The 23,075-nt window shown below is 42.2% G+C and overlaps 1 protein-coding gene across 1 annotated transcript; it reads left to right on the top strand.

Moving 5' to 3' along the window:
* The first annotated feature begins 5,568 nt into the window (after nt 1-5,568).
* LOC139021490 (solute carrier family 35 member G1-like) lies at nt 5,569-22,415 on the top strand. The gene is made up of 3 exons (XM_070431879.1): nt 5,569-5,797; nt 10,318-10,498; nt 21,544-22,415. Exons 1-3 carry the CDS (start codon nt 5,605-5,607, stop codon nt 22,280-22,282), a joined length of 1,113 nt encoding a protein of 370 aa, XP_070287980.1. The 5' UTR covers nt 5,569-5,604; the 3' UTR covers nt 22,283-22,415.
* The last annotated feature ends 660 nt before the right edge of the window (nt 22,416-23,075 follow it).

The raw sequence follows: 23,075 nt of genomic DNA, 5'->3' as shown, positions 1-23,075 counted from the left end.
AGAAACAAGGCAAGAAATTGGTTCACAGAGCTCCTTAAAACTTTGATCAGATCATAACATTCTGTTTAAAACCTACCTTTGCTCTCCTGTTACATTTAAAACAAAACTCAAAATGCTCTGTGAATTTTCCTCCACCCGCAAAGCTCACTCCATTCCTCAGTCGCTGAAATTCAGCCTCTGGGAACCCCTTTCTGTTCTTTTCTTTTTTAAGCACACTTGTATAATACAACAACAACAACAAATGGTTAAGGACAATTTCCTCTCTTGCATTGTAATAAGCACATTTATATTATACATTTTAAAAATTATTATTTTTAGTAGATGCACAATATTACATTGAGTAGTTATGTTTATGAAATATTTCCCTGCTGTTGGGAAATATTTCCAATATATGCAGATTTTTATAACCAAAAATAATTACCTTGTGCATAAAGCTTCTTTCCCTTCCTTAAGTAAGACTTCCAGATGCAGAATTACTGGATCAAAGGGTATTTTCTGTGAATTCATACACATATTGCCATTCTCACTTTTTAAAAGGCATGAAAGCCTCTGGATAAAGGAATCAAAGTAAGGCAAGAGCATAAATGGAGTCAAGACAGTCTCTTCAATAAATGGTGTTGGGAAAATTGGACAGATACATGTAAAAGGATGAAACTAGACCACCAACTCACACCATACACAAAAATAAACTCAAAACGGATAAAAGACTTAAATGTAAGACGGGAAACCTAAAAATACTAGAGGAATCCGCAGGCAGTGAAATCGCAAACATATGCCAAAGGAATTTCTTCTCTGATACTGCTCCTAGGGCAATGGAAACTAAAGAGAAAATAAACAAATGGGACTACATCAAAATAAAAAGCTTTTGCACAGCAAAGGAAACCATCAACAAAACAACAAGAAGACCCACTGCATGGGAGAACATATTTGCCAATGATATCACCAATAAGGATTTAATCTCCAACATTTACAGGGAACTCATGCAACTTAACAATAGAATGATAAACAATCCAATCAAAAAATGGGCAACGGACCTAGATAGACACTTTTCGAAAGAGGACATACAGAAGGCCGAAAGACATATGAAAACATGCTCAAAGTCACTAATTATATGAGAGATGCAAATCAAAACGACAATGCGGTATCATCTCACACCTGTCAGAATGGCTATCATCAACAAATCAACAAACAACAAGTGCTGGAGAGGATGTGGAGAAAAAGGAACCCTTCTGCACTGCTGGTGGGAATGCAGACCGGTGCAGCCACTGTGGAGAACAGTATGGAGCTTCCTCAAAAAACTAAAAATGGAACTCCCATTTGACCCAGTGATCTCACTTCTAGGAATATATCCCAAGAAGCCAGAAACACCAATCAGAAAGGATATATGCACTCCTATGTTCATAGCAGCACAATTCACCATAGCTAAGATTTGGAAACAGCCTAAGTGCCCATCAACAGATGAGTGGATTAAAAAACTGTGGTACATCTACACAATGGAATTCTACGCTGTGGTAAAAAAGAAGGAACTCTTGCCTTTTGCAACAGCATGGATGGAACTGGAGAGCACTATGCTAAGTGAAATAAGCCAGTCAGAGAAAGATAAATACCTCATGATTTCACTCATTTGTTGAATATAGAGAACAACATAGACTGATGAACAGGGACAGATCCAAAGACAGAGAAACATCGATCAGACTATTAATCCCCAGAGGGAAAGTAGGGGAGGGAGGGGGCAAGGGGAAGAGATCAACCAAAGGACTTGTATGCATGCATATAAGCCAAACCAATGGACATGGACAACAGGGGGATGAGAGCATGAGTGGGGGGGGGGGGGGGGGAGGATGGGGATTTAATTGGGGGGGGGATGAGGACACATTTGTAATACCTTAACTAATAAAGAATTTTTTAAAAAAAGTTCTCAAAGTAAATGCACTCATAATCTTTCCTGTACCCCAAATCCATAACAATGAGATATGACATTAAAATACATGTTTATATGCTTCTTTCAAAATATAAGAAGAAAATCTCAACAGCTCAAACTGAGAGTAAAATTTAAACAATGAACAAAGTATAAAGCACAGGGACAAAAGGTAGGACTGGAGCCAGGCAAGCAGGGCTGGAGTTAAATACCTTCTGTAACAGGAACCTGAGCTGGGCTTCCTACCCAAGAACAGTGGGTGATAGAACTTCATCCATGCATCTAGAATTGTGGCAGAAATAACTACTTACTCAGGGCCACTGTCCACAGCAGAGTCCCCTTCTGGTCTGTACCAGGTGAAGTGTCACCCCAGACATGGAGAGCTCTGAGGTGAGCTGCAAACACATGGCCTGGGTTGAGTCTGGTCAACCCATGAGACCAAGGCTAAGGCAGCTAAGAAACTGCTTCACAGGTAAGAGAAGTATGCAACAAAATTCCCACACAATATGAGCTTTCCAGGAAAAGTTAAAAACCACACTTGATACAATAAAAATAGTCAAAAAGGAGAGCTTTTTATCCTGAGGTGACAGAAATACAACAATATAAAACCAACTTAAAATAAAGTTCTGTCTAAAATCTTCAAGGAAATAAAAGAAGATAACATCATTAAATCAGAAAAGAGATTATGAAACTAAAATAGGTAAATAATAAAAAGAACATTAGAAAATTATCAACTCCCAATGTAAAAATGAAACCATCCTAAGGAACTGTACTTCACAACACTGACAGAAGAGGGTGATCTTGAACTAGGAATGTAAATTACTCTAACTCCCTGAAATAAAAAGAACCATCTCGCCCTAACCAGTTTGGCTCAGTGGATAGAGCGTCGGCTTGCGGACTGAGGGGTCCCAGGTTCGATTCTGGTCAAGGGCATGTACCTTGGTTGCGGGCACATCCCCAGTAGGGAGTGTGCAGGAAGCAGCTGATCGATGTTTCTAACTCTCTACCCCTCTTCCTTCCTCTCTGTAAAAAATCAATAAAGTATATATTTAAAAAAAAAAAAAAAAAAAGAACCATCACAAAGCCATAGGAAGCTACACTAAGAGAGGAAAAAATGAGAATCAAAGCATCTTAGCTGGAGAAAATTCTTAGCAAAAAACAACCACAAAACACAAAATTCCAAATGGGATTAATATCTTAAAACAAGCATTTGGAATATAAAAAAACACCTGAAGTCGGAAATTAATAATTCAATAACAGAAATGAACAAAGCGATAGATAGATAGATGATAGATAAATTTATCAACCAATGGTAGAACTCAGGAAAGAAAAAGCAAAATCATCTTAGGAATTAAGGCTCAATTATAAATTCCCAATGGAGAAAAGATTTCAATGAATTTTAAACAACAAAAACCCACCAATCTCATAGAAAAAGAGGTCAAATTTGTGGTTAGGTGAGGTTGGGGGAGCGGTAATTGAAGGAAGGTGGTCAAAAGGTACAAACTTCCAGTTATAAGTAAGTACTAGGGATGTAATGTACAACATGACTATAGCTAACACTGCTGTGTGATATACATAAGGAAGCTGTTAATAGAGTAGATCCCAATAGTTCTCATCATAAGAAAATTTTTTTCTTTTTATTGTATTTATATGAGATGATTGATGTTCACTAAATGTATTATGGTAATAATTTCACAATATATGCAAATCAAACCACCATGCTGTACACCTTAACCTTATACATGTTAATTATCCTAGATAATAAAGAGGTAATATGCAAATTGACCATCATGCCTTCACAAGATGGCTGCCTACAACCAGGCCAGCAGGGGGGTTAGTAAGGGACAACCAAACGACTGAACAAGCAGGCTGCATGGGGCGACCAGGCCGGTAGGGGGGTTAGTGAGGGACAACCAAACAACTAAACAGCAGGCTGCTTGGGGCAACCAGCCGGCTGGAGGGCCATGAGGGGAGGGGGGGCAGGTAGGGGCAACCAGGCAGGCAAGAAGGTGAGCGTTTAGGAGCCAGAGGTCCAGGATTGTGAGATGGATGTCCAACTGCCGGGTTAGGTCCTTTCCCCAGGATTGGGCCTAAACCAGCAGTCGGACATCCCCCAAGGGTCCCGGATTGGAGAGAGTTCAAGCCTCTAGTTTCTCAATAAAACTGAAAAGGAAACTTAAAAAAAGAAAGGAAGAGTGGTGTTAGCATAATGATTGACATACAGAATTCATGGAAAGCTTTCAACTAGAAAGACCACTTTCAACCAAATACAGAGGCCTCCCTGTGGTCACCAAAGAACTGTAGCAAGCAGGGAACCAAACCTATCTGTTTCCTGCTTATTCACTCTCTTTTCCTTTCCTCTTGAGTCTCCTTTGGATGGAAAGTAGTGCGTTTTTGGATATGGCTAATCATCATAATCTCTGGGAAAAGAGTGTTACAACAATACAGATCTAGGAAACTGAAGACTCTGGGATAATATGCTGAGCATGGCAAGGCCTCAGAGAAGCCAGAGTCACGGGAGAGTATGGGAGAGCAGCAGGTCATCCACAAAAATCTGCTCTGCAACCCCCACCCTCCATATGCCAGCTGCTTATATGAGGTAGCACAAACATTACACAGGGGGGTAGGCAAAAGGAGTAAGAATGGGTATGCAAGCCCTAACCGGTTTGGCTCAGTGGATAGAGCATTGGTCTGTGGACTAAAGGGTCCCAGGTTCGATTCTGGTCAAGGGCATGTACCTTGGTTGAGGGCACATCCCCAGTAAGGGGTGTACAGGAGGCAGCTGATCGATGTTTCTCTCTCATCTATGTTTCTAACTCTCTATCCCTCTCCCTTCCTCTCTGTAAAAAAATCAATAAAATATATTTTTTTAAAAAGAATGGGTATGCAAAATGACTATTACAGGTATGGGGGAGCTGAAATATAATAGGCCTAGACATTATCACCAGGGAGGAAAGGTCAGGGAATGCAAACCCCATGACCAGTGATATGCTAGGGAAGGACAAAGTTACCCCTGGGGCAAGGCCCCACCCTACAATGGATTGTCTCTTGCTAGGCACCTAGGGCTTTCCATCCTGGTGACCTTCTTCTGTACCTGGCCCATCCTCCTCACGTCTAACTGCCTACAACAGAAGGACCCATAACGAATGCCTACTGTTACAAAGAACATATAAATGGTTCTACCCAGTCCTATAGATATATTTTCCTTATGGTTATGTGCTAATCCCATACCCCCTTTTTCAAGACTAGAACCAGTAAAATTCTACCCTCCGTGGCAATGAGTCATGGATAAAACAGGGCTTGACAAAGCTTCCAGAGGTGATTATGGAAGTAAACGGGTCCCAGTCTCCTAACCTCCTGAAGGGCTGCCCAAGAGAAGGGGCCCAGTGTGCCTGGGAAAGATGACTCCAAACCTCTGGCCAGTCTAGCAAAACCGCAGCAGAGGGGTGAACGCCTTCGGGTCAGCTGTGGCCAAGAAGCCCCATCTGAGACCTGGCCGACCTCCAGCGGCACAGGTGGGTAAGGAGCTGGAAGTGGGAGGACGGCGAAGGACAGCCCTACCCCGGTCCCTGTCCCGGTCACGGGAGGGCCCCGCGCGCCCCGCCCCGCCCCGCCGCCGGAAGAGCCAGGCAGCCGAGCTCCGCGCCAGACTCTGCGCCGGCCACGGGGAGAGCGCCGGCCGCGCAATGCGGCCCCTCGGTAGCACCCGGGTCGCGGAGCTGCGGGAGCCCGGGCTGCCGCTCTCAGCCGACACATCCCCGTCCGCGAGTGAAGAGTCGCCGGCCGCGAGGGAAGAGCCGGCGGGGGCCGTGGAAACCCCGGGCCCCAGCTGGTGCGGGCTGTGCCGCTCCTGGCCGTGCGGTTCGCGCGCGCAGCTCGGTGAGTGCGGGTGCGGACAGTGGCGCCGGTCTCGCCCTTGGGGGGCCTGGGGAGGGGGCGGTACCACGACCCCCTACTCTCCCCTGCCCAGAGCCCCGGGATCCCGGGAGCTGTCACCTGGGGGCAGCACAGCAAAAGTCCCCTGCGCGAAGCCCGAGAAAGTTTCTGATTGTTTGGAACCCTTTGGGGATTCTAAAACTGTTAAACTGTTCCTATAATTAAAGTGTTGCGGGCCAGTCGGTGGAGTCAGATTGCAGTTGGGCGCTCCTGGCCGAGGTCGGAGGTTGGGTGGTCAGCGAGAAAGGCCATCCCACAGCCTGCCCTGCTGGGAGGAAGCTAACCATGAAAACTGATCTCAGTGGTAAACGGTGTACCCCGAAGAGGAAGTCGAAAAACATTCGAGTGTAACAAATGTTTGTCCCAGAATCTTGGGAAGGCAGAGTTGGGGTTAGGAGGACTTGTTAGCAATTGATGCACAAGAAGGCAGAGGTACCATCTTACTGATGTGGTTAAGGGGTTCATGGACTCGTCCCCCAAACCAAGGACCCGTGGGAAAAACCCATGATCTCCTGCAACGCCTTCCTTTGACAAATGAAAGTGAGGCCCAGGAAGGTGAGGGCTTGGGCTTTTTGTTTTGTTTTGTTTTTATGAAGGTCTGGTGTAGGTCCCTGCAGCACCAGCTTGCCAGAAACCTAGCCTAGGGCCCTTTCTATTAGCCTCAAGCACGTTTCTCCTTGAACTCCACCACCCACTTGGAGCAGCTGCTTGGAAGAAGAGGGAAATAAGCAGATGTCCTTTCAAGACAGTTACACAGTCTGCACCACCTCGTCTTCTGGGTCACCTCCCCTAAGTGTGACTCGGGATTTCTATGTCTCTTACTGCACCCCAGCTTCCCTCCTCTCTGTATGCCCTTTCTCCAATTTAGAGATAAACTCCCGGAAAATGACTCTTGCTCCATTTTTGTCCTAAACACTAACAGAAATGAACAGAATTCTATTCTTTTATGCATGGTAGAGCCTCTCTCTAGAGCAGGAGTTACCCCAAGTGGGGTTGACCAGATGTGCAGACCTTGAAGAGGTCAGTTCCTCACCTTGTCACCCTATGGCTAAATGTCATTCTGAGGGAATGCTGAGTCAGGCTTTGCAAACTCTTAAACCTTTCCCCTGTTTGTGAATGGCAGAGGAATACTGTTCACTCAGGCGGCACATGGCAAAATGACAAACCAATATAAGTGATTGCACTTAGAATGTGTGGGCTCTTATAACTTCAAAGAAAGTTGGTAACAATAAAGGTTTAGCAATAGTTATTAAAAGGGGACCAGATGATATTCCAGAAACAGGATTGCCACAGAAACACTTTAAACCACAGTACTGTTGTCATTGAACTTTGTGACAGTATCATTTTAGTTTCTTAAATCAACTGGTTATCTCAACAAAATTCATTTTCAAGTTCAGGCTGAAACTGTTACCAGTGTTTCTTACATTCTTGGATAACCTTCACAGACAACATACAGCTACCCTAAGACATCTATTTACTTTCTTGAGGGGCTGTGTGGATCTTAGACTGAAGCAAGAAGCTGTCTTGGGCCTGTGCCTTACATTCCCCTGGAAGGAATGAGTTCCTTAGCAGTGATTCTCTAGCCAGTAGAGCTTTGTGCAGTTTACGGCGATCCTGCTCCAGTAGGTCTGGGGCAGGCTTGGGAATTAAAGTTTTAGGGTGGGGTGAGTGGGAACAGATCAACCAAATAACTTGTATGCATATATGCATAACCCATGGACACAGTTGGTAGTATGGCGAAGGCCTGGGGTGGGGAGCGGGGGCAGGGGCAGGGGCAGGCTAGAAGGGGTTAATAGGGGAAAAAGGGGACATATGTAATAGTTTCATCAATAAAGCTTTTTTTTTTTTTTAATTAAAAAGTTACTAGTTGGGTCTAATTCCCAACCAGGATTGCAAATCACCAGTTTAAAGCAGAGATTAGAGAACTGAGCAACTTTTCTGTTTTCTTCTCACACGAAATTGCACTATGGCCAATTAATTTGAGTTATTTAGAGTCACCAAATTAATAGAAATGCTTATATTAGGATATGAACTTGAAGCTTATTACATAAGTAAATGCCTGTGGATTATGCTACTCTTGCTCATCTCCATTGACAGAGTATTGAAATTACTATTCAGTAAGAGACTGAGGGTTGCCTGTGTAGAGCCAGTTCTCACCCCCATTAACAAATAATCAAGTTCAGTAAGGCCTTATACCAACTGTCCTGTCCCCATCGGGAAGCATGGGCCTTAAGAGTTTATAGGCAAGAAAATATGTGAGTAAAAGTGTTTTAAGGAAAAGATAATCAGAGCCAGGGGTGTGAAATTAAGTTTTCAAAGAGTTAAAATAGCATGTTAAAATATTCCTGGAGAGAAATTGCAAAAGATCCTTTAAATATAGACCAGGGAGATGTTTTCTGCCCTTGATCTTGTTCTGTTCTAAGGGTGAAGGTTCTCTGTATGGGTTGGGTCTCTTTGAAGAAAAACTATTTTATTTGGACTTGAACATCTGAAATTTCAGAGGCTAAATTCTAAGGCTGACTGCAGCAAAAACGTGTATGAGTGGTGCTTAACTTAGCAGTCTTGTAAAGTTTCCTTTTCATGGGCTGAGTAGGTATGTGTAGTTTGTTTCTGCAGTATCTGAGCACATGCTTACAGAACAGAATGTGGAGATTCTGGCACTTAGACAACATAAAATCTGTAACATGACAGCTCAATCATTCTCTTCAGCTGTGTACCTAGAACAGGAAGAGGTGAAGCCTCTGACCAGCATGGGATGTGTTACTGTGAAGGTCAGGCTGTAGAATGCCACCAGGAAGACTGCATCATCACACTTTGTAAATGTGTCACTTGTGGGCAAAGATATCTATCTAACACTAGAATCTTGAAATATATTACCTGGTGTTTGCCTTTATAATGGAAGGACATTTTAACACACACACACACACACACACACACACACACATCATTATGTAATACCATTCTACAGTGGAAGAATACATTGTACATTCCTAGATGGAATGGTGATCCTGGTTTTACTACAAGTTGCATGTCCCCACACGTCCTTTAGCTCTGCGTGCTCTTAGCAAATGAGAGCCAGTCTTGTTTACTTCTTATTCTCTCCTTTTTGTGTGTGAGCGTTCAGGTGTGGCCTTTTAGGGACTTCTCTGCTCACTCTACTCCATTTTGCTCTCCTGAATGCCAGGGGGTGAGATTGAAAGAAGGTTCTACTCCTGTTTTAGGCAACTAAGACAGAGGAAGTGGCTAAACAGAAGTTTAATGCTCAGTCAGACTATCAATAAGAGATTGAATACTTGATGGCCTGGAGAAAGCAAAAGTGTCCTGGCTCAGGTCAACCAGGTAGTTGGTATTAGATGACAATTCTAATTTTAAAATGTATTTAAAAAGCACTTTGGGCCCTGGCCGGGTGGCTCTGTTGCTTGGAGCATCCTCCCATACACCTAAAGGTTGTGAGTTTGATTTCCGGTCTGGGCACATACCTAGGTTGCTGGTTCAATCCCTTGTCAGGGTGCGTATGGGAGACAACTGAACGATGTTTCTCTTTCACACTGATGCTTCTCTCTTTCTCCCTCTCCCTCTCTCCCTCCCCCTCTCCCTTTCCCTCTCCTCTCACTTTCATCAATATCCTTGGGTGAGGATTAAAAAAGAGAAAAAAAAGCACTTTGGGGTCAGAAGGGTAGGTAGCCCCCCCTCCCCTTGACCTGGAAGAGTTTATGCTCTAAATGAAAGATAACATTGTAAACCATGAGAGGTTTAAATAAAGATTTGACTAATGGTTCAAATTAACAAAAGACAGAGCCTTTCTAAATCATGCTGTTGCCGTGGTTTTACCCTCTGCATTTTCCTTGATTCTCTCACATCCTTTCATTCGGCAAATATTTATTCAGGGTCTTCCATGTGCCGGGCATGAACAAGACAGCTGAGGCCCCAGCCCTGGAGGAGCTCGCAGGCTTGTGGAGGAAGTCAGCTCATCAACAAGTAGCCATAGAACAGTTATAAACTGCTTTCCAGGAAAGATCACTTTCTTCATAAAGCACAGTTCACCAGTGAGATGATATAAAACATCATTTGGATGCATTTTTCTCTAGCCATCTTGACAAGCATTTCTTTTTATTATTATTATTTTTTTATCTTTTTGACAAGCATTTCTTAAAAGATTTCTCTACTGTCTTTACTTCTTTTTGACTTGTAGGTGAGGGGGTGATTCTTCAGGGAGTTAAAGGAAATCCATTTTATAGGGTGAAATTACATTTCAGAAAACACAGGTTTAAATTGTTTCCTTGGTCTATGGTTCTTCATTTTTGGTGGGAAAAATGTTTCCGATCCAAAAAATAGACATGCTTAGGAGGTGATATTTGCAGCTTGTTAGCCATTAACACTGTCCCATTTTTCTCAGTTTCTAAGTGAAAATGATAAAGTATACACTTGGAAGTAAGGACTAACCAGAATTTAATCTTTTTCAGAAGCCAAGAAGAAAGCACCCTGTCGTGGACTTGGCTTGTTTTACACATTATTGTCTGCCTTCCTTTTCTCAGTGGCCTCTTTATTTGTTAAAAAAGTGCAAGACCTCCATGCTGTAGAAATTAGTGCATTCCGATGTGTGTTCCAAATGTTAGTCGTTATCCCTTGCTTAATATACAGAAAGTAAGTATTTCTTAAGGGGCAAAGTAGATAGTATTAATAAATGCTTGTAAATCTTTTGACCCGTCCAAATTTACTCTATAGTATCTGCTTTAATCCCTCTCATAGATTTGCCAGTCCCTACACCCTTTGGCTCTGATTACTGAAAAGTCACAAAGATCCCACCTAAATAAGATGCTCAGAAGCACACACAACATGCCCAACAGAGGGGGAGAAAGAGATTCAGTTATTCTTCACCCTCATTTTGAAAACAAAACTCTCCTAGTATAAGTCCTCTCATCGTGTACCACCTTCCCTTCTTAGTATTTGGAAGAAAAAGTAAACAAGAGGATGTGGTAGTGTCATCTCCCAGTGTCAGAGGTTTCTTTAGGTAGAATAGGTTGCTCTGCTACAAGGGCAGACAGAAGGCTACCATAGTAATATTTAGGTCTAAGGTGCTGTGGGAAAGGGGAAAGGTAATCTTGAGGAGAGGCTTTTTAACTGCTTTCCATATTCAGTGTCCTCATCTGTAAACTGAAGGGAATGACATTTATCCTCTACCTGCCTGTGGTTACAAGAATCAAATGGAATTTATTATAGATCAGAGTGTTTTGTAAAAAATGTAGTATTGACTTGTAGGTGAGGGATGTTTCTTCAGCGAGTTAAAGGAAATCCATTTTATAGGGTGGATTTATAGATGGTCCATCCCATCTTCTTCATTCATGTGAATTCTGCTCTCCCCCCGCCCCCCCCAAACACACACACACACCCTCCTCAGGTTAAAAGTATGCCTCTTCAGTCTATATACTAAGGATTTGGTGGAAAAGGTTAAAATTTGCTAAGATCGATATTGTCAGAAATTCCTGTGTAAGTGTGGACAAGTCATAATATTTTAGGGAATGTCGGTAAGACTTCAGACATTTCTAAGTGTGGCAGTAGACTTCGGATGGGAACCCAATCATCTTCCCCATTTTGGAATAAAAGTATTGTCAGGGGAAGGCACTAGAAAAATTTTCTTAAATCCTTGGTGATAATTTAGTTTGACCCATTTCAAATTTCACTATTGAGGAAGATTCCTAGCTTCTCAAAGTATGGACCAAAGATGACCACACTTTATTTCTGACTCCAGAGACCCAGGGTCCCCATGTCTGGCCTACATGCTGCCCTAAAGATGTCCAGCCCCAACACAGATCAGCAAGATGCACCTAGCCAGGAACTAACACAGGACTCTGTTTAGCAAATATTTAATTGGAAAAACTTTGATGGCAATTATTATACATACTGAATGCTGCAGGTTCTTTTTCAGTGTGTTTTAACTCTTTTCCTAAAGAGAACAGTGAAAAGTTGTCTGACATCCAATGACTTAAAGAACATGTAGCATTGCTTCCGCTTTTATAGAAAAACTCATAAGAATGCACAACGTCCAGGACCAAGTTTTCTTATATGGGGCAGCTAAATCTTGAAATTGTACTTATTATGAAAGTAACGCGCTTTCATATATTTATATATTTAATATAAAACATGGGAAAAATAAATATAAAGAAGGAAAATTACTATACTAGAATGAGGTCTAACCACAATGAGCATTTCAGTATATTTTCCTTTGTCTTTTTTTGCAAGCATACACAGGGTGCCCCCCAAAACTGTATTGTGGGGAAGCATGGGACTTATTTGGAATGTCTGTAAGGAGGCTTCTCCTAAAGGTCGGGGGTCTCTGAGGGGACCTTGCCGAAGGTGGTAGCCCCTACTTTGACTTTTCCAAACGAGTCTGATCCCCCGAGGTGTTTTGCTAGAATCTCTATGTTTAGTCTTTAAAGACCCAACCTTGTAGAAGCATATACTTTCTCAAGGATACTTATCCTATTGATTGTATCTAGAGGTTAATTTTAGTTCAAACTGTTATTACAGTAAAAAGCCAACAAGGCAGGCAATCAGGGATATTTGTTCCTAAAGTAAAAACAGTCCCTTGCTTAGCCTCTCTTTCACAGAAATCTGTGTCAGAGCAATCTGTTCATCCGTCGCTCAGGGTCTGCTGGTCAGCCCCAGCAGCTGGTGCCCCCCATGTGAGGAGGTCAGGAATGCAACAAAACGCAGTGAAACCCTCAAAAACAAAGAGAAAAGAAAATGAAAGTAACTGTGCAGTAAGTCGTTGGAGCCCTCTTGGGATTTCCAAGTTTGAGGGAATTCTTTCTCAGCTAAGGTTTCATAATGGGACAACAGTTGTCCACAGAACAGCAGCAATATATCACAGTGCTGAAACAGTTATTAAAAGCAGGTGGTGCCTCTGTTACAGAAGAACAACTAAAAAGCTTATTAAAAATTGTTTTGATGTATAATCCTCGGTTCCCTGATGCATGAACACTAGACCTTAATCCTCTGGGAACAGGTGGGCAGGAATTTAAAAAGAAATCAGGCCCAGGGAAAACGAGTGCCCTTACCATCATTAACTATGTGGGCTCTTGTTCGAGCTGCATTATGCCCACTTCATATTGAAGATCAAAAGCCTACAGAGCGACAGGAGGACTTAACCACTTCCCCTTCCTCCTGAAGCAGAGCCTGCAGAGCCTATAATACCTAAAGCCCTGCTGCTGGAGGAAATATTTCCCGATCCTACGCCTCTGATGTGGGAGAGCTCATCAACTAGATCTTCAGTTTTGGGGTCCTATGTCAGGCAAGCCATGTTAGAAGGAGAGCTTTTAACTTGCCCAGATATACAAAATCAACAAGATAATAAAGTTTATGAGCCGCTCTTTTTTAATACCTCTAAAGAAATAAGGAAAAGTGTTAGAGAAAATGAGACTAACAGTCCATTTACAAAAGGACTCCTTAATGCCTTGTCTGAAAATTATCACATGACTCCTTGGGACCGGCAGATTTTAGCCAAAACAATTCTAGATGCCAGTCAATATCTATTATGGAAAGCAGAATATAATAAGATCTGTGAACAACAAACTGTTTATGGGTGCTCACTGGCCACCCCACCCGGGAGCCCTCTGGGCCACATTCTAGCTATAAGTCCCGGGCACTAAAAGACATCTTCTAAAAAATCCATGGAAAGGACTCTGGTTTATTAAGTCTTATCTGTAGGTTGTGCATGCCTATAAATGTTGTTCATAGAGTCTCTGTTAATTGTTGTTTTGTGTCTTTGCTGTTTAGTTTAATTTGTTTAAAGATAGGGCATATTTCACTGTACTACTTGTAACAAGCTGAGCTCATAATAGGGATTACAGGAATTTCCCTCAGCTGCCAAGAATTCTTATTCTTGGGGACCTTCCTGCTCTCCCTCTCAAGACATCAGCCACTAGAAACTCTTAGGTAGTAGAAGTTCTTGTCTCTGTAATGTAACTTGGTTCCTGATTAATGTTTTTTACTTGCTTTTTTATCTTTAAAGGACTTAGTTTGTATTTCACCATTTTATGAATATAAGGCATCCTTGGCCTCTACTGTTTAGACTTTGTATCACTCAGAACCCATTTACTGTACTGGGTTCATGTAAAATAAAATTCCAAGGCTAGTGTCCCAGTCCACCCTTTTGTGAGTACTCATTCATTTACTGTAGGGTTTTTTGTTTCTGTTTTTAAGATCTCTTCTTACTATATACAAAATTTCATATTGTTAATCTACTCAAAAAGAGAAAAAATGTGGGAAATAATTATTTCAACTCCCCAAGTATTTATCCTAAAAGGCTAGAGCTACAGAAATACCCTTGAATAAGCTGCAGAAGCGGCAACAGTGAGGTGAAGGAAAGAGCACTCTCCTTGTAAAGAAAAAAAAATGGTACTTTTACACTAAAGCTTTTAAAGGCCCAGAAGTTACTATAGTCCTGGGAACAAACCCCAGGACCTCCTATCTCCCCACATACACACCCACCCTTTCTCCAGACTCCTAAGAGTTGTCAAGGTCATATTATCTCTATTATGCTTCTTAACAATGTGAGTATATTTTCCATTGGAAAAATAAGCCTATTTCTAAAAGTAAGGAAAAGAAAAAGAAATAGTTTTTCTTATATTTGCCTAAGTAGCAAAGGTTTAATATACACACACACACACACACACACACACACATATATATGTGTATATATATATATTAAACACAGCCATATATATATATATGTGTGTGTATATATATATATATATGTGTGTGTGTATATATATATATATATATATATATATGTATACTGGAGGCCTCAGGGTCCCTCAGCTCGGCCTGTGCCCTCTCGCAGTACAGGAGCCCTTGGGGGAGCAGTCCTAAGCCCATAATCAGACATCCTAGCACTGCCACCAAGGAGGGAGAGGCTCCCACCGCCGCCGCTGCGCTCACCAGCCGTGAGTCTGGCTTCTGGCTGAAGGGTGCCCCCCCTGTGGGAGTGCACTGACCACCAGGGGGCAGCTCCTGCATTGAGCATCTGCCCCCTGGTGGTCAGTATGCATCATAGCGACTGGTTGTTCCGCTGTTCAGTCTATTTGCATATTAGCCTTTTATTATATAGGACTATTGGCCCAGTGCACGAAATTCATGCACAGGGTGTGTCCCTCAGCCTGGCCTGTACCCTCTCCAATCTGGGACCCCTCAGGAGATGTTCAACTGCCGATTTAGTTGGACATCCCTCTCGCAATCCGGGACTGCTGGCTCCTAACCACTAACCTGCTTGCCGGCCTGCTCACCCCCAACTGCCCCCCCCCCCCCCCCTTGCTGGCCTGATTGCCGCCAACTGCCCTCCCGGGCCAGCCTCATGGCCCCCAACTGCCTTCCCCAGCCAGTCTCTGTGAAGGTCTCCTGGTCTAATTAGCATATTACCTTTTTATTAGTATGGATTATTAAAATATTTTTGCCTAAGAAGCAAAGGTTTTATATATATTATTAAAATAATTATGTTATATTAAATAAATTACGTAATACTGTTTAATAATAATAATAATGGCCCTAACCTGTTTGGCTCAGTGGATAGAGCGTTGGCCTGCGGACTGAAGGGTCCCAGCTTTGATTCCGGTCAAGGGCATGTACCTTGATTGCAGGCACATCCCCAGTAGGCAGTGTGCAGGAGGCAGCTGAATTGATGTTGCTTTCTCATCGATGTTTCAACTCTCTATCCCTCTCCCTCTCCCTTCCTCTCTGTAAAAAATCAATAAAATATATTTAAAATAATAATAATAGTAATTATATATAATAATATATTTGACTACCTTCCCAGGATTTAAATTTTAAGATTTGCTTTCTCTCCTTATAAAGGAAATTTTATACTTAAGATATATGGGAAGCTCTGTCAAATAAAAAAATAATAATTGAGGGGAGACCAAGATGGCGGCGTAGGTAAACACCGGAGACCGCTGCCGCAAACAACCATTTCAAAAATACAACTAAAAGACTGAACGGACATCACCCAGAACCACAGGAAGGCTGGCTGAAGAGAGACTCTACAACTAGAAGGAAAGAGAACAGCAAATCGAGGCTCAGAGGCGGCGCAGTGTGGAAAATACAAAGGTACCGAGGTGCGCGCGCAAAGCGGGCTGGTGGCTGAGGGCGAGGTTGTCGTTTTCTGTCGGGAGTGAGTCTCAGACTCTGGGCTCCAGATCCGGGCGAGTCTCTAGGGACCCAGACTCAAACGGGAGAAGCGGGATTATCCGGCATCAGTTGGAACCTGAGGGCAGCTTTCTCTCCGAGGTTTGCAGCGGCTGCCGGGGTTCTGAGAAGCAGAGCCTCTGGGAACGGGACTGAGCGTGGCCATAACTGCTCCCTCCGCCCGCCCTGTTGAGCCCGCCCCGCCCAGGCCCTGCGCACAGCCATTTGCCGATCGCCTCAGGCAAAGGCTGGATTAACGCCTCCCCAGAAGGCAGACGTTCTCCATACAGCTGACTCCTATAGCCAGTCGGCCTGGGGGTCAAATCCCTCTAGTGTTAACTACAACAATTAAGGCTTGGCTAGAACAAGACTGCGCACAGAGACCACAAGGGGGTGCACCAAGAAAGCATAAAAGATGCGGAGACAAAAAAACATGACAGAAATGGAGGATATGGAGCTAAGAATCGCAATTTTGAGGGCTTGCCATAAATTTGTGCAGAGCCTCACGAAAACTAATGAGACCCTCGATGCTACGATAAAGAAATTAGAAAGTAAGCATACACGGACTGAAATAAAGAATATTATACCCAATAGCAGACCAGAGGAGTACAATAATCAAACCAAAGATTCGACAAAAAACACCCAATTGGAAAAGCAAAATGAAAAAAGAATCCGAAAGTGTGAAGATAGTGTAAGGAGCCTCTGGGACAGCTTTCAGCGGTCTAATATCAGAATTATTGGAGTGCCAGAAGATGAGAGACAGCAAGATATTGAAAACCTATTTCAAGAAATAATGGCAGAAAACTTCCCCCATCTGGAGAAAGAAATGGACTTACAGGTCCAAGAAGCGCAGAGAACCCCAAACAAAAGGAATCCAAAGAGGACCACACCAAGACACATCATCATTAAAATGCCAAGAGCAAAAGACAAAGAGAAAATCTTAAAAGCAGCAAGAGAAAGAGGCTCAATTACCTACAAGGGAATACCCATACGACTGTCAGCTGATTTCTCAACAGAAACTTTGCAGGCCAGAAGGGAATGGCAAGAAATATTCAAAGTGCTGAATACCAAGAACCTACAACCAAGATTACTTTATCCAGCAAAGCTATCATTCAGAATTGAAGGTCAGATAAAGAGCTTCACAGATAAGGAAAAGCTAAAGGAGTTCATCACCGCCAAACCAGTATTATATGAAATGCTGAAAGGTATCCTTTAAGAAGAGGAAGAAGAAGAAAAAGGTAAAGATACAAATTATGAACAACAAACATGCATCTATCAACAAATGAATCTAAGAATCAAGTGAATAAATAACCTGATGTACAGAATGAACTGGTGATTATAATAGAATCAGGGACATAGAAAGGGAATAGACTGACTATTCTTGGGGGGAAAACGGGTGTGGGAGATGCGGGAAGTGACTGGACAAAAATCATGCACCTATGGATGAACACAGTGGGTGGGGAGTGAGGGTGGAGGGTGGGGTGGGAGCTGGAAGGAGGGGAGTTATGGGGGGAAAAAAGAGGAACAAATGTAATAATCTGAACAATAAAGATTTAATTAAAAAAAAAAATAATAATAATTATTATATTCTATTTATATGCACATTAAATAAATTCTAATATGCTTTCATTTATAACTGTTATAAATTATAATATAGAATATTATATTTTGCAAAAGAACAAAATTCCATGTGATTTACATTATTCTATAAAGTACCTAGATCTATAGAAATACTAGCAAGAAAAATCAAAAGAAACAATTTTATTATAAAGCTGAATAAATAAAAAATAATTATATATTTTTGTAACTTTTGTTGAAAGTATTGCTAATTCTTAAACTTTTTGTTTTTCAGATATAAGAAAGCATTTTAAAGCAATTTAGTAAATTACATATTTCTCTCCCTACCTGTCCCTCCAAAATTTAGCAATTTTTAATAAGTAGCAATACATTTCTTTAAATTCAGTAAGACCTATTTCCAATTATAGCTATATTAACCAAGATAAAAACTAACAATAGGCCTGCTTATAGCAGCCATGCTTTTACCACCTTTTACAGGACTTAGTCCATCCAGCATTCCACAGGAATCCCTTATAATCCATAGGGGCAGGCCATTATTGAGTATGCCCATTCAACATTAAAATACATACTAGTAAAACAAAAAAGGGGGAATATGGGACTCAAGAACCCAATGAAATATTAACATGGGGGAGAGGATATGCGTGTATTTCTACCCCCACAGGGCTGCTGTAGATTCCAGCTCGTCGGATTGAACTCTATCATCGCATGGCACAGTGACTACCATAACTCTCTGGCCAGTATAGTATAACTTTTATTAATAATCGTACTGACAGTAGCCTGATTTGCACCACCTACCCCTATGTCTTTGTTATGGGCCCCGATCTACTAATAAACCATAGTTCATCTTTTCTAATACAGGTTAGAAAGGAAGCTTATTTTACATCCTGTATTACCACTCTGAATATTACTTCATTGAACATCAGCACTATTATGGACTTAGAAGACAAGCAGAAGTCCTGATACCTGTTAATCTCACCAGGAAATGGCAAGGCTCATCAGCTATCGAAGTCTTAGAAAGAGCTTTGAGTCAATTACGGCCCAAAAGATTTTTGGGAATGGTCATTGCACCCATTATTTTGGCTGTTATTCTTATAACTGCCAGCATCGCTGTGATGGCCCTTTCTGAGTCTATGCAGATAGCCACATTTGTAGACCATATGGCCTATGATATAACTAGGGAATTCACTATACAACAGCATATAGGTCAAAAAATATTAGCTAGACTACAGGCAATAGAGGCAGCCATTGAATAGGGAAAAGACAGGACACTATAGCATACGGGCAAGTGCTTAATTGTGATTGGGAGCATAAGCACATATGTGTTACACCTTTGAAATGGAACAGTAGTCACCATCATTGGATTGATGTTAAAAAGCATCTATGGAAAGTCTTTCATAATAACCTTACTGAAAAAGTAAACATGTTGCAAAGGCAAATTAAAGAATTCTTGTTTGCTATCAATAAACATGGAAAACAGACCATTGCTTAGAATATGGTAAAGGAGCAATTAGAGTGGATAGACCCCACCACATGGTTTCCTAAAATCAATTGGTACCTGATCAGACTAACAATTAACTGTCATTGTAATTCTCTTTATTTTTCTTACTAGAGGCCTGGTACATGAAATTCATGCATGGGTAGGGTCCCTAGGCCTGGTGATTAGGGCCAATTGGGGCTTTCCTTCATTCTACACTGTCCCCTGGTGGTCAGTGTACGTCATAGCGAGTGATTGAACTCCCAGTCGGACTCCCGAGGGGACACTTTGCATATTAGCCTTTTATATATATAGATAGTTTACAAAATCAGAACTCAAGCAGTGACCGTGCTTCGCAGACCCCAGCCTTCCAAAGAAGAAAGTTCACTACCGTAGTGAACTTGGGGGATGTCCGTCTGTCTTCTGCAGCCAGCAAAACAAAAAGCGGGGAGGATGTGGGAAAGCACGGGACTTGGTTGGAATGTCTGTAAAAAGGATTCTCCGAAAGGTTGGGGGCCTTTGAGGGGACCTTGCCAAAGGTGACAGCCCCTACCTTGACTTTTCCAAAGAAGTCCGATCTCCCAGAGTGCTTTGCTAGAATCTCTATGTTTACTCTTTAAAGACCTGACCTTGTAGAAGCATACTTTCTCAAGGATACTTACCCTACTGATTATATCTACAGGTTAATTTTAGTTCAAACTATTATTACAATAAAAAACCAATGAGGCAGTGCCGGAGGCCGGTCCATCCTTGTTGCTTGACACAGTCGCTGCAGGGAAGAAACATCTGCACAGCATATGTTTCAAGGCACCTGGCATACTGTTCTTAATATGTTTGCTCCCCTTCTTAGTGCTATGTGTTCTAACTAGGGCCACCTCCCCGAGAAAGGTTGTTTCCCCAGGTGGGGATATTTCCCTGGAGTTAGGTATTAACAGGACTAAGGAAGGGAATAAATCAGTAAAACCCCCTAGTGTTACAGAAATACTGTGTACTACTTACGAAGAACTGAGACTAAGACTGTTGGCAATAAATTTGGGACTTGCTAGGCCCACATCCCCAGGGGTCTACCCACCAGAGAAAGCACCAAAGCCTATGCCCCTGAAAACCTGCCTATGCAGGGCAGTCCCAAGGAAGACCATCAGCAAGGCTAAAAGGACATAACCTTTACTTGGGATAATCTCCTTCAGTTACTTCCTTGTAGCTTAACAGTAGAACAGTAGAGTAGTGACCTTGGAATGGAGATAACAAACTAGCCCCAATCTTTGGAATAGAATGGATAGGATTAAAATCAGCAGAGCTAGTTAGAGATAAGATTTTTGGCAAAGGTCAGATAAGAAACTATGGACATGAAACAATGAACTGTAGAAGGTCAAGGGAGGACCCAAAACATACCATGATGTAACTATAGAGGCATGCTTATAGGATCAAATGGTATAAATACAGATGTAATAGGAGAATAAAGAGAGAACCTGGCTATGCTGATCATCTGAACACTGTCTCCGTGTCCTTCATTCATCGCCAACTCCGTCCACACCTTTGGGAACCCCTGGATCGCTGGGGCTGGACCCTGGCAAGGCAGGCAAATGGGACTGCTTTTACTTCTAAAGTAAAATAGTCCCTTAGCCTCTCTTTCACAGAAACTTGTGTCAGATCAATCTGTTCATCTGTCATTCGGGGTCTGCTGGTCAGCCATGGCACTGTATTAATACTTTAACAGCTGATTGTTGTTACATTTTGAAAATGAAGTGTATTTTAATAAACACTGCCTTTATAATTATTCAAAGTGTGTATACATTTTGGGGGACATCCTGTATATACATGTAGCAAATAATATCTAACATGAGAAAAAAGAAAAAATACATCTGTATTTACTTAAGTATAATGATACTGTTTATGTAGATCTCTTGTATTATTTTTGCTTATACTGTGAACACTTTAATGTCATTAGCTATACTTAGAAAACATTTTTTTAAGGGATATAATAGTTGTGGACATTATCATATTTAATTTGCTATTCCCCTATTTTTGATAGCTAAGGCTTCTAAAATACTTATTAAAATCTAGAGGCCCAGAGCGTGATATTCGTGCACTGAGGAGGGGGTCCCTCAGCCCGGACTGCACCCTCTCACAGTCTGGGAAACCTTGGGGGATGTCCGACTGTCACCTTAGGCCCTTAGCACTGTCGCAGAGGCATGACAGGCTCCCACCACCGTCAGTGCACTAGTCAGCCGTGAGTCCAGCCTCTGGATGAGTGGCACTCCCTCTGTGGGAGCGCACTGACCACCGGGGGGCAGCTCCTACATTGAGCGTCTGCCCCCTGTTGGTCAGTGCGCATCATAGCGACCGGTCATTCCGCCGTTCGGTCAGTTTGCACATTAGCCTTTTATTATATAGGATTGTAGTTTAAAAACAATTAGCAAGTTTTGTTTAATATGCATTCCTTCATTTGAATTTCCAGAACTGGGTTTATAGGCCCAAAAGATCTACGAATCTTCCTCATTCTCGGAGGAGTCCTCGGTTCTACCGCCATGATCCTTTTATACTATGCTTTCCAGGCAACGTCCCTTGCTGATGCCACGGTTGTCGCGTTTAGCTGTCCAGTGTTTACATCTATATTTGCTTGCATATTGCTCAAGGAAAAATACAGTCTTTGGAATGTTCTCTTCATTGCATTCGCCATCACCGGAGTGATCCTCATTGTGAGGCCGCCATTTGTGTTTGGTTCCAACACTGCGAAGATGACTGGAAGCTACTCAGATCATGTGAAGGGCACATTGGCAGCACTTGGACATGCCGTATCTAATGCCTTGACTCTCGTTATCCTCAGAAAAATGGGGAAATCTGTGGACTACTTTTTGCCAATCTGGTTTTATGTAATGGTTGGCCTTGTGGAGAGCGTCATCATCCTCTTTGTATTAGGACTGTGGAGGCTGCCAAACTGTGGGATAGACAGGCTCTTTCTCCTACTGATCGGGCTGTTTGGTTTGGTGGGTCAGGTGTTTCTCACCAAAGCCCTTCAAATAGAAAAAGCTGGGCTAGTAGCACTAATGAAGACCATGGATGTGGTTTTTGCTTTTATCTTTCAGGTTATTTTCCTGCATGATATACCAACGTGGTGGACGGTGGGTGGCGCACTCTGCGTAGTAGCCAGTAGTGCTGGAGTGGCCATTCGTAAATGGTGCCAGGGATCCAAATGAAGCATCGTTGCGGAAATGTGTATTTTTTTACAAGTCCACCTTCACCAAGTACAAAAACAACATATGCACATACCTGGAAAATTAGCACTTACTTAATTGATTATATTTAATAAATTTCATAGTTTAAGTATCATTTTTGATATGGTATGTCTTTTTTTTTTCATCCTCATCAAGGATATGTTTATTTATTATTTTTTAAAATTAAATCTTTATTGTACAGATTATTACAGTTGTTCCTCTTTTTCCCCCCCATAGCTCCCCTCCACCTGGTTCCCACCCCACCCTCTGACCTTACCCCCACCCCCCACTGTCCTCATCCATAGGTGCACGATTTTTGTCCAGTCTCTTCCTGCATCCCTCTCATCCCTTTCCCCCCGACCCCCCAAGAATAGTCAGTCCACCCCCTTTCTATGCCCCTGATTTTATTATAATCACCAGTTCATTCTGATCATTAGATTATTCACCTGATTTTCAGATTCACTTGTTGATAGATGTGTATTTGTTGTTCATAATTTGTATCTTTACCTTTTTCTTCTTCCTCTTCTTAAAGGATACCTTTCAGCATTTCATATAATACTGGTTTGGTGGTGATGAACTCCTTTAGCTTTTTCTTATCTGTGAAGCTCTTTATCTGACCTTCCATTCTGAATGATAGCTTTGCTGGGTAAAGTAATCTTGGTCGTAGGTTCTTGGTATTCATCACTTTGAATATTTCTTGCCACTCCCTTCTGGCCTGCATAGTTTCTGTTGAGAAATCAGCTGACAGTCGTATGGGTACTCCCTTGTAGGTAAC

Source organism: Myotis yumanensis, unplaced genomic scaffold, assembly GCF_028538775.1.
Source record: "Myotis yumanensis isolate MYYU_CA2020_CCGP unplaced genomic scaffold, mMyoYum1.0.hap1 SCAF_13, whole genome shotgun sequence".
Lineage (NCBI taxonomy): Eukaryota > Metazoa > Chordata > Mammalia > Chiroptera > Vespertilionidae > Myotis > Myotis yumanensis.
This window is presented reverse-complemented; position numbering and strand designations above follow the sequence as displayed.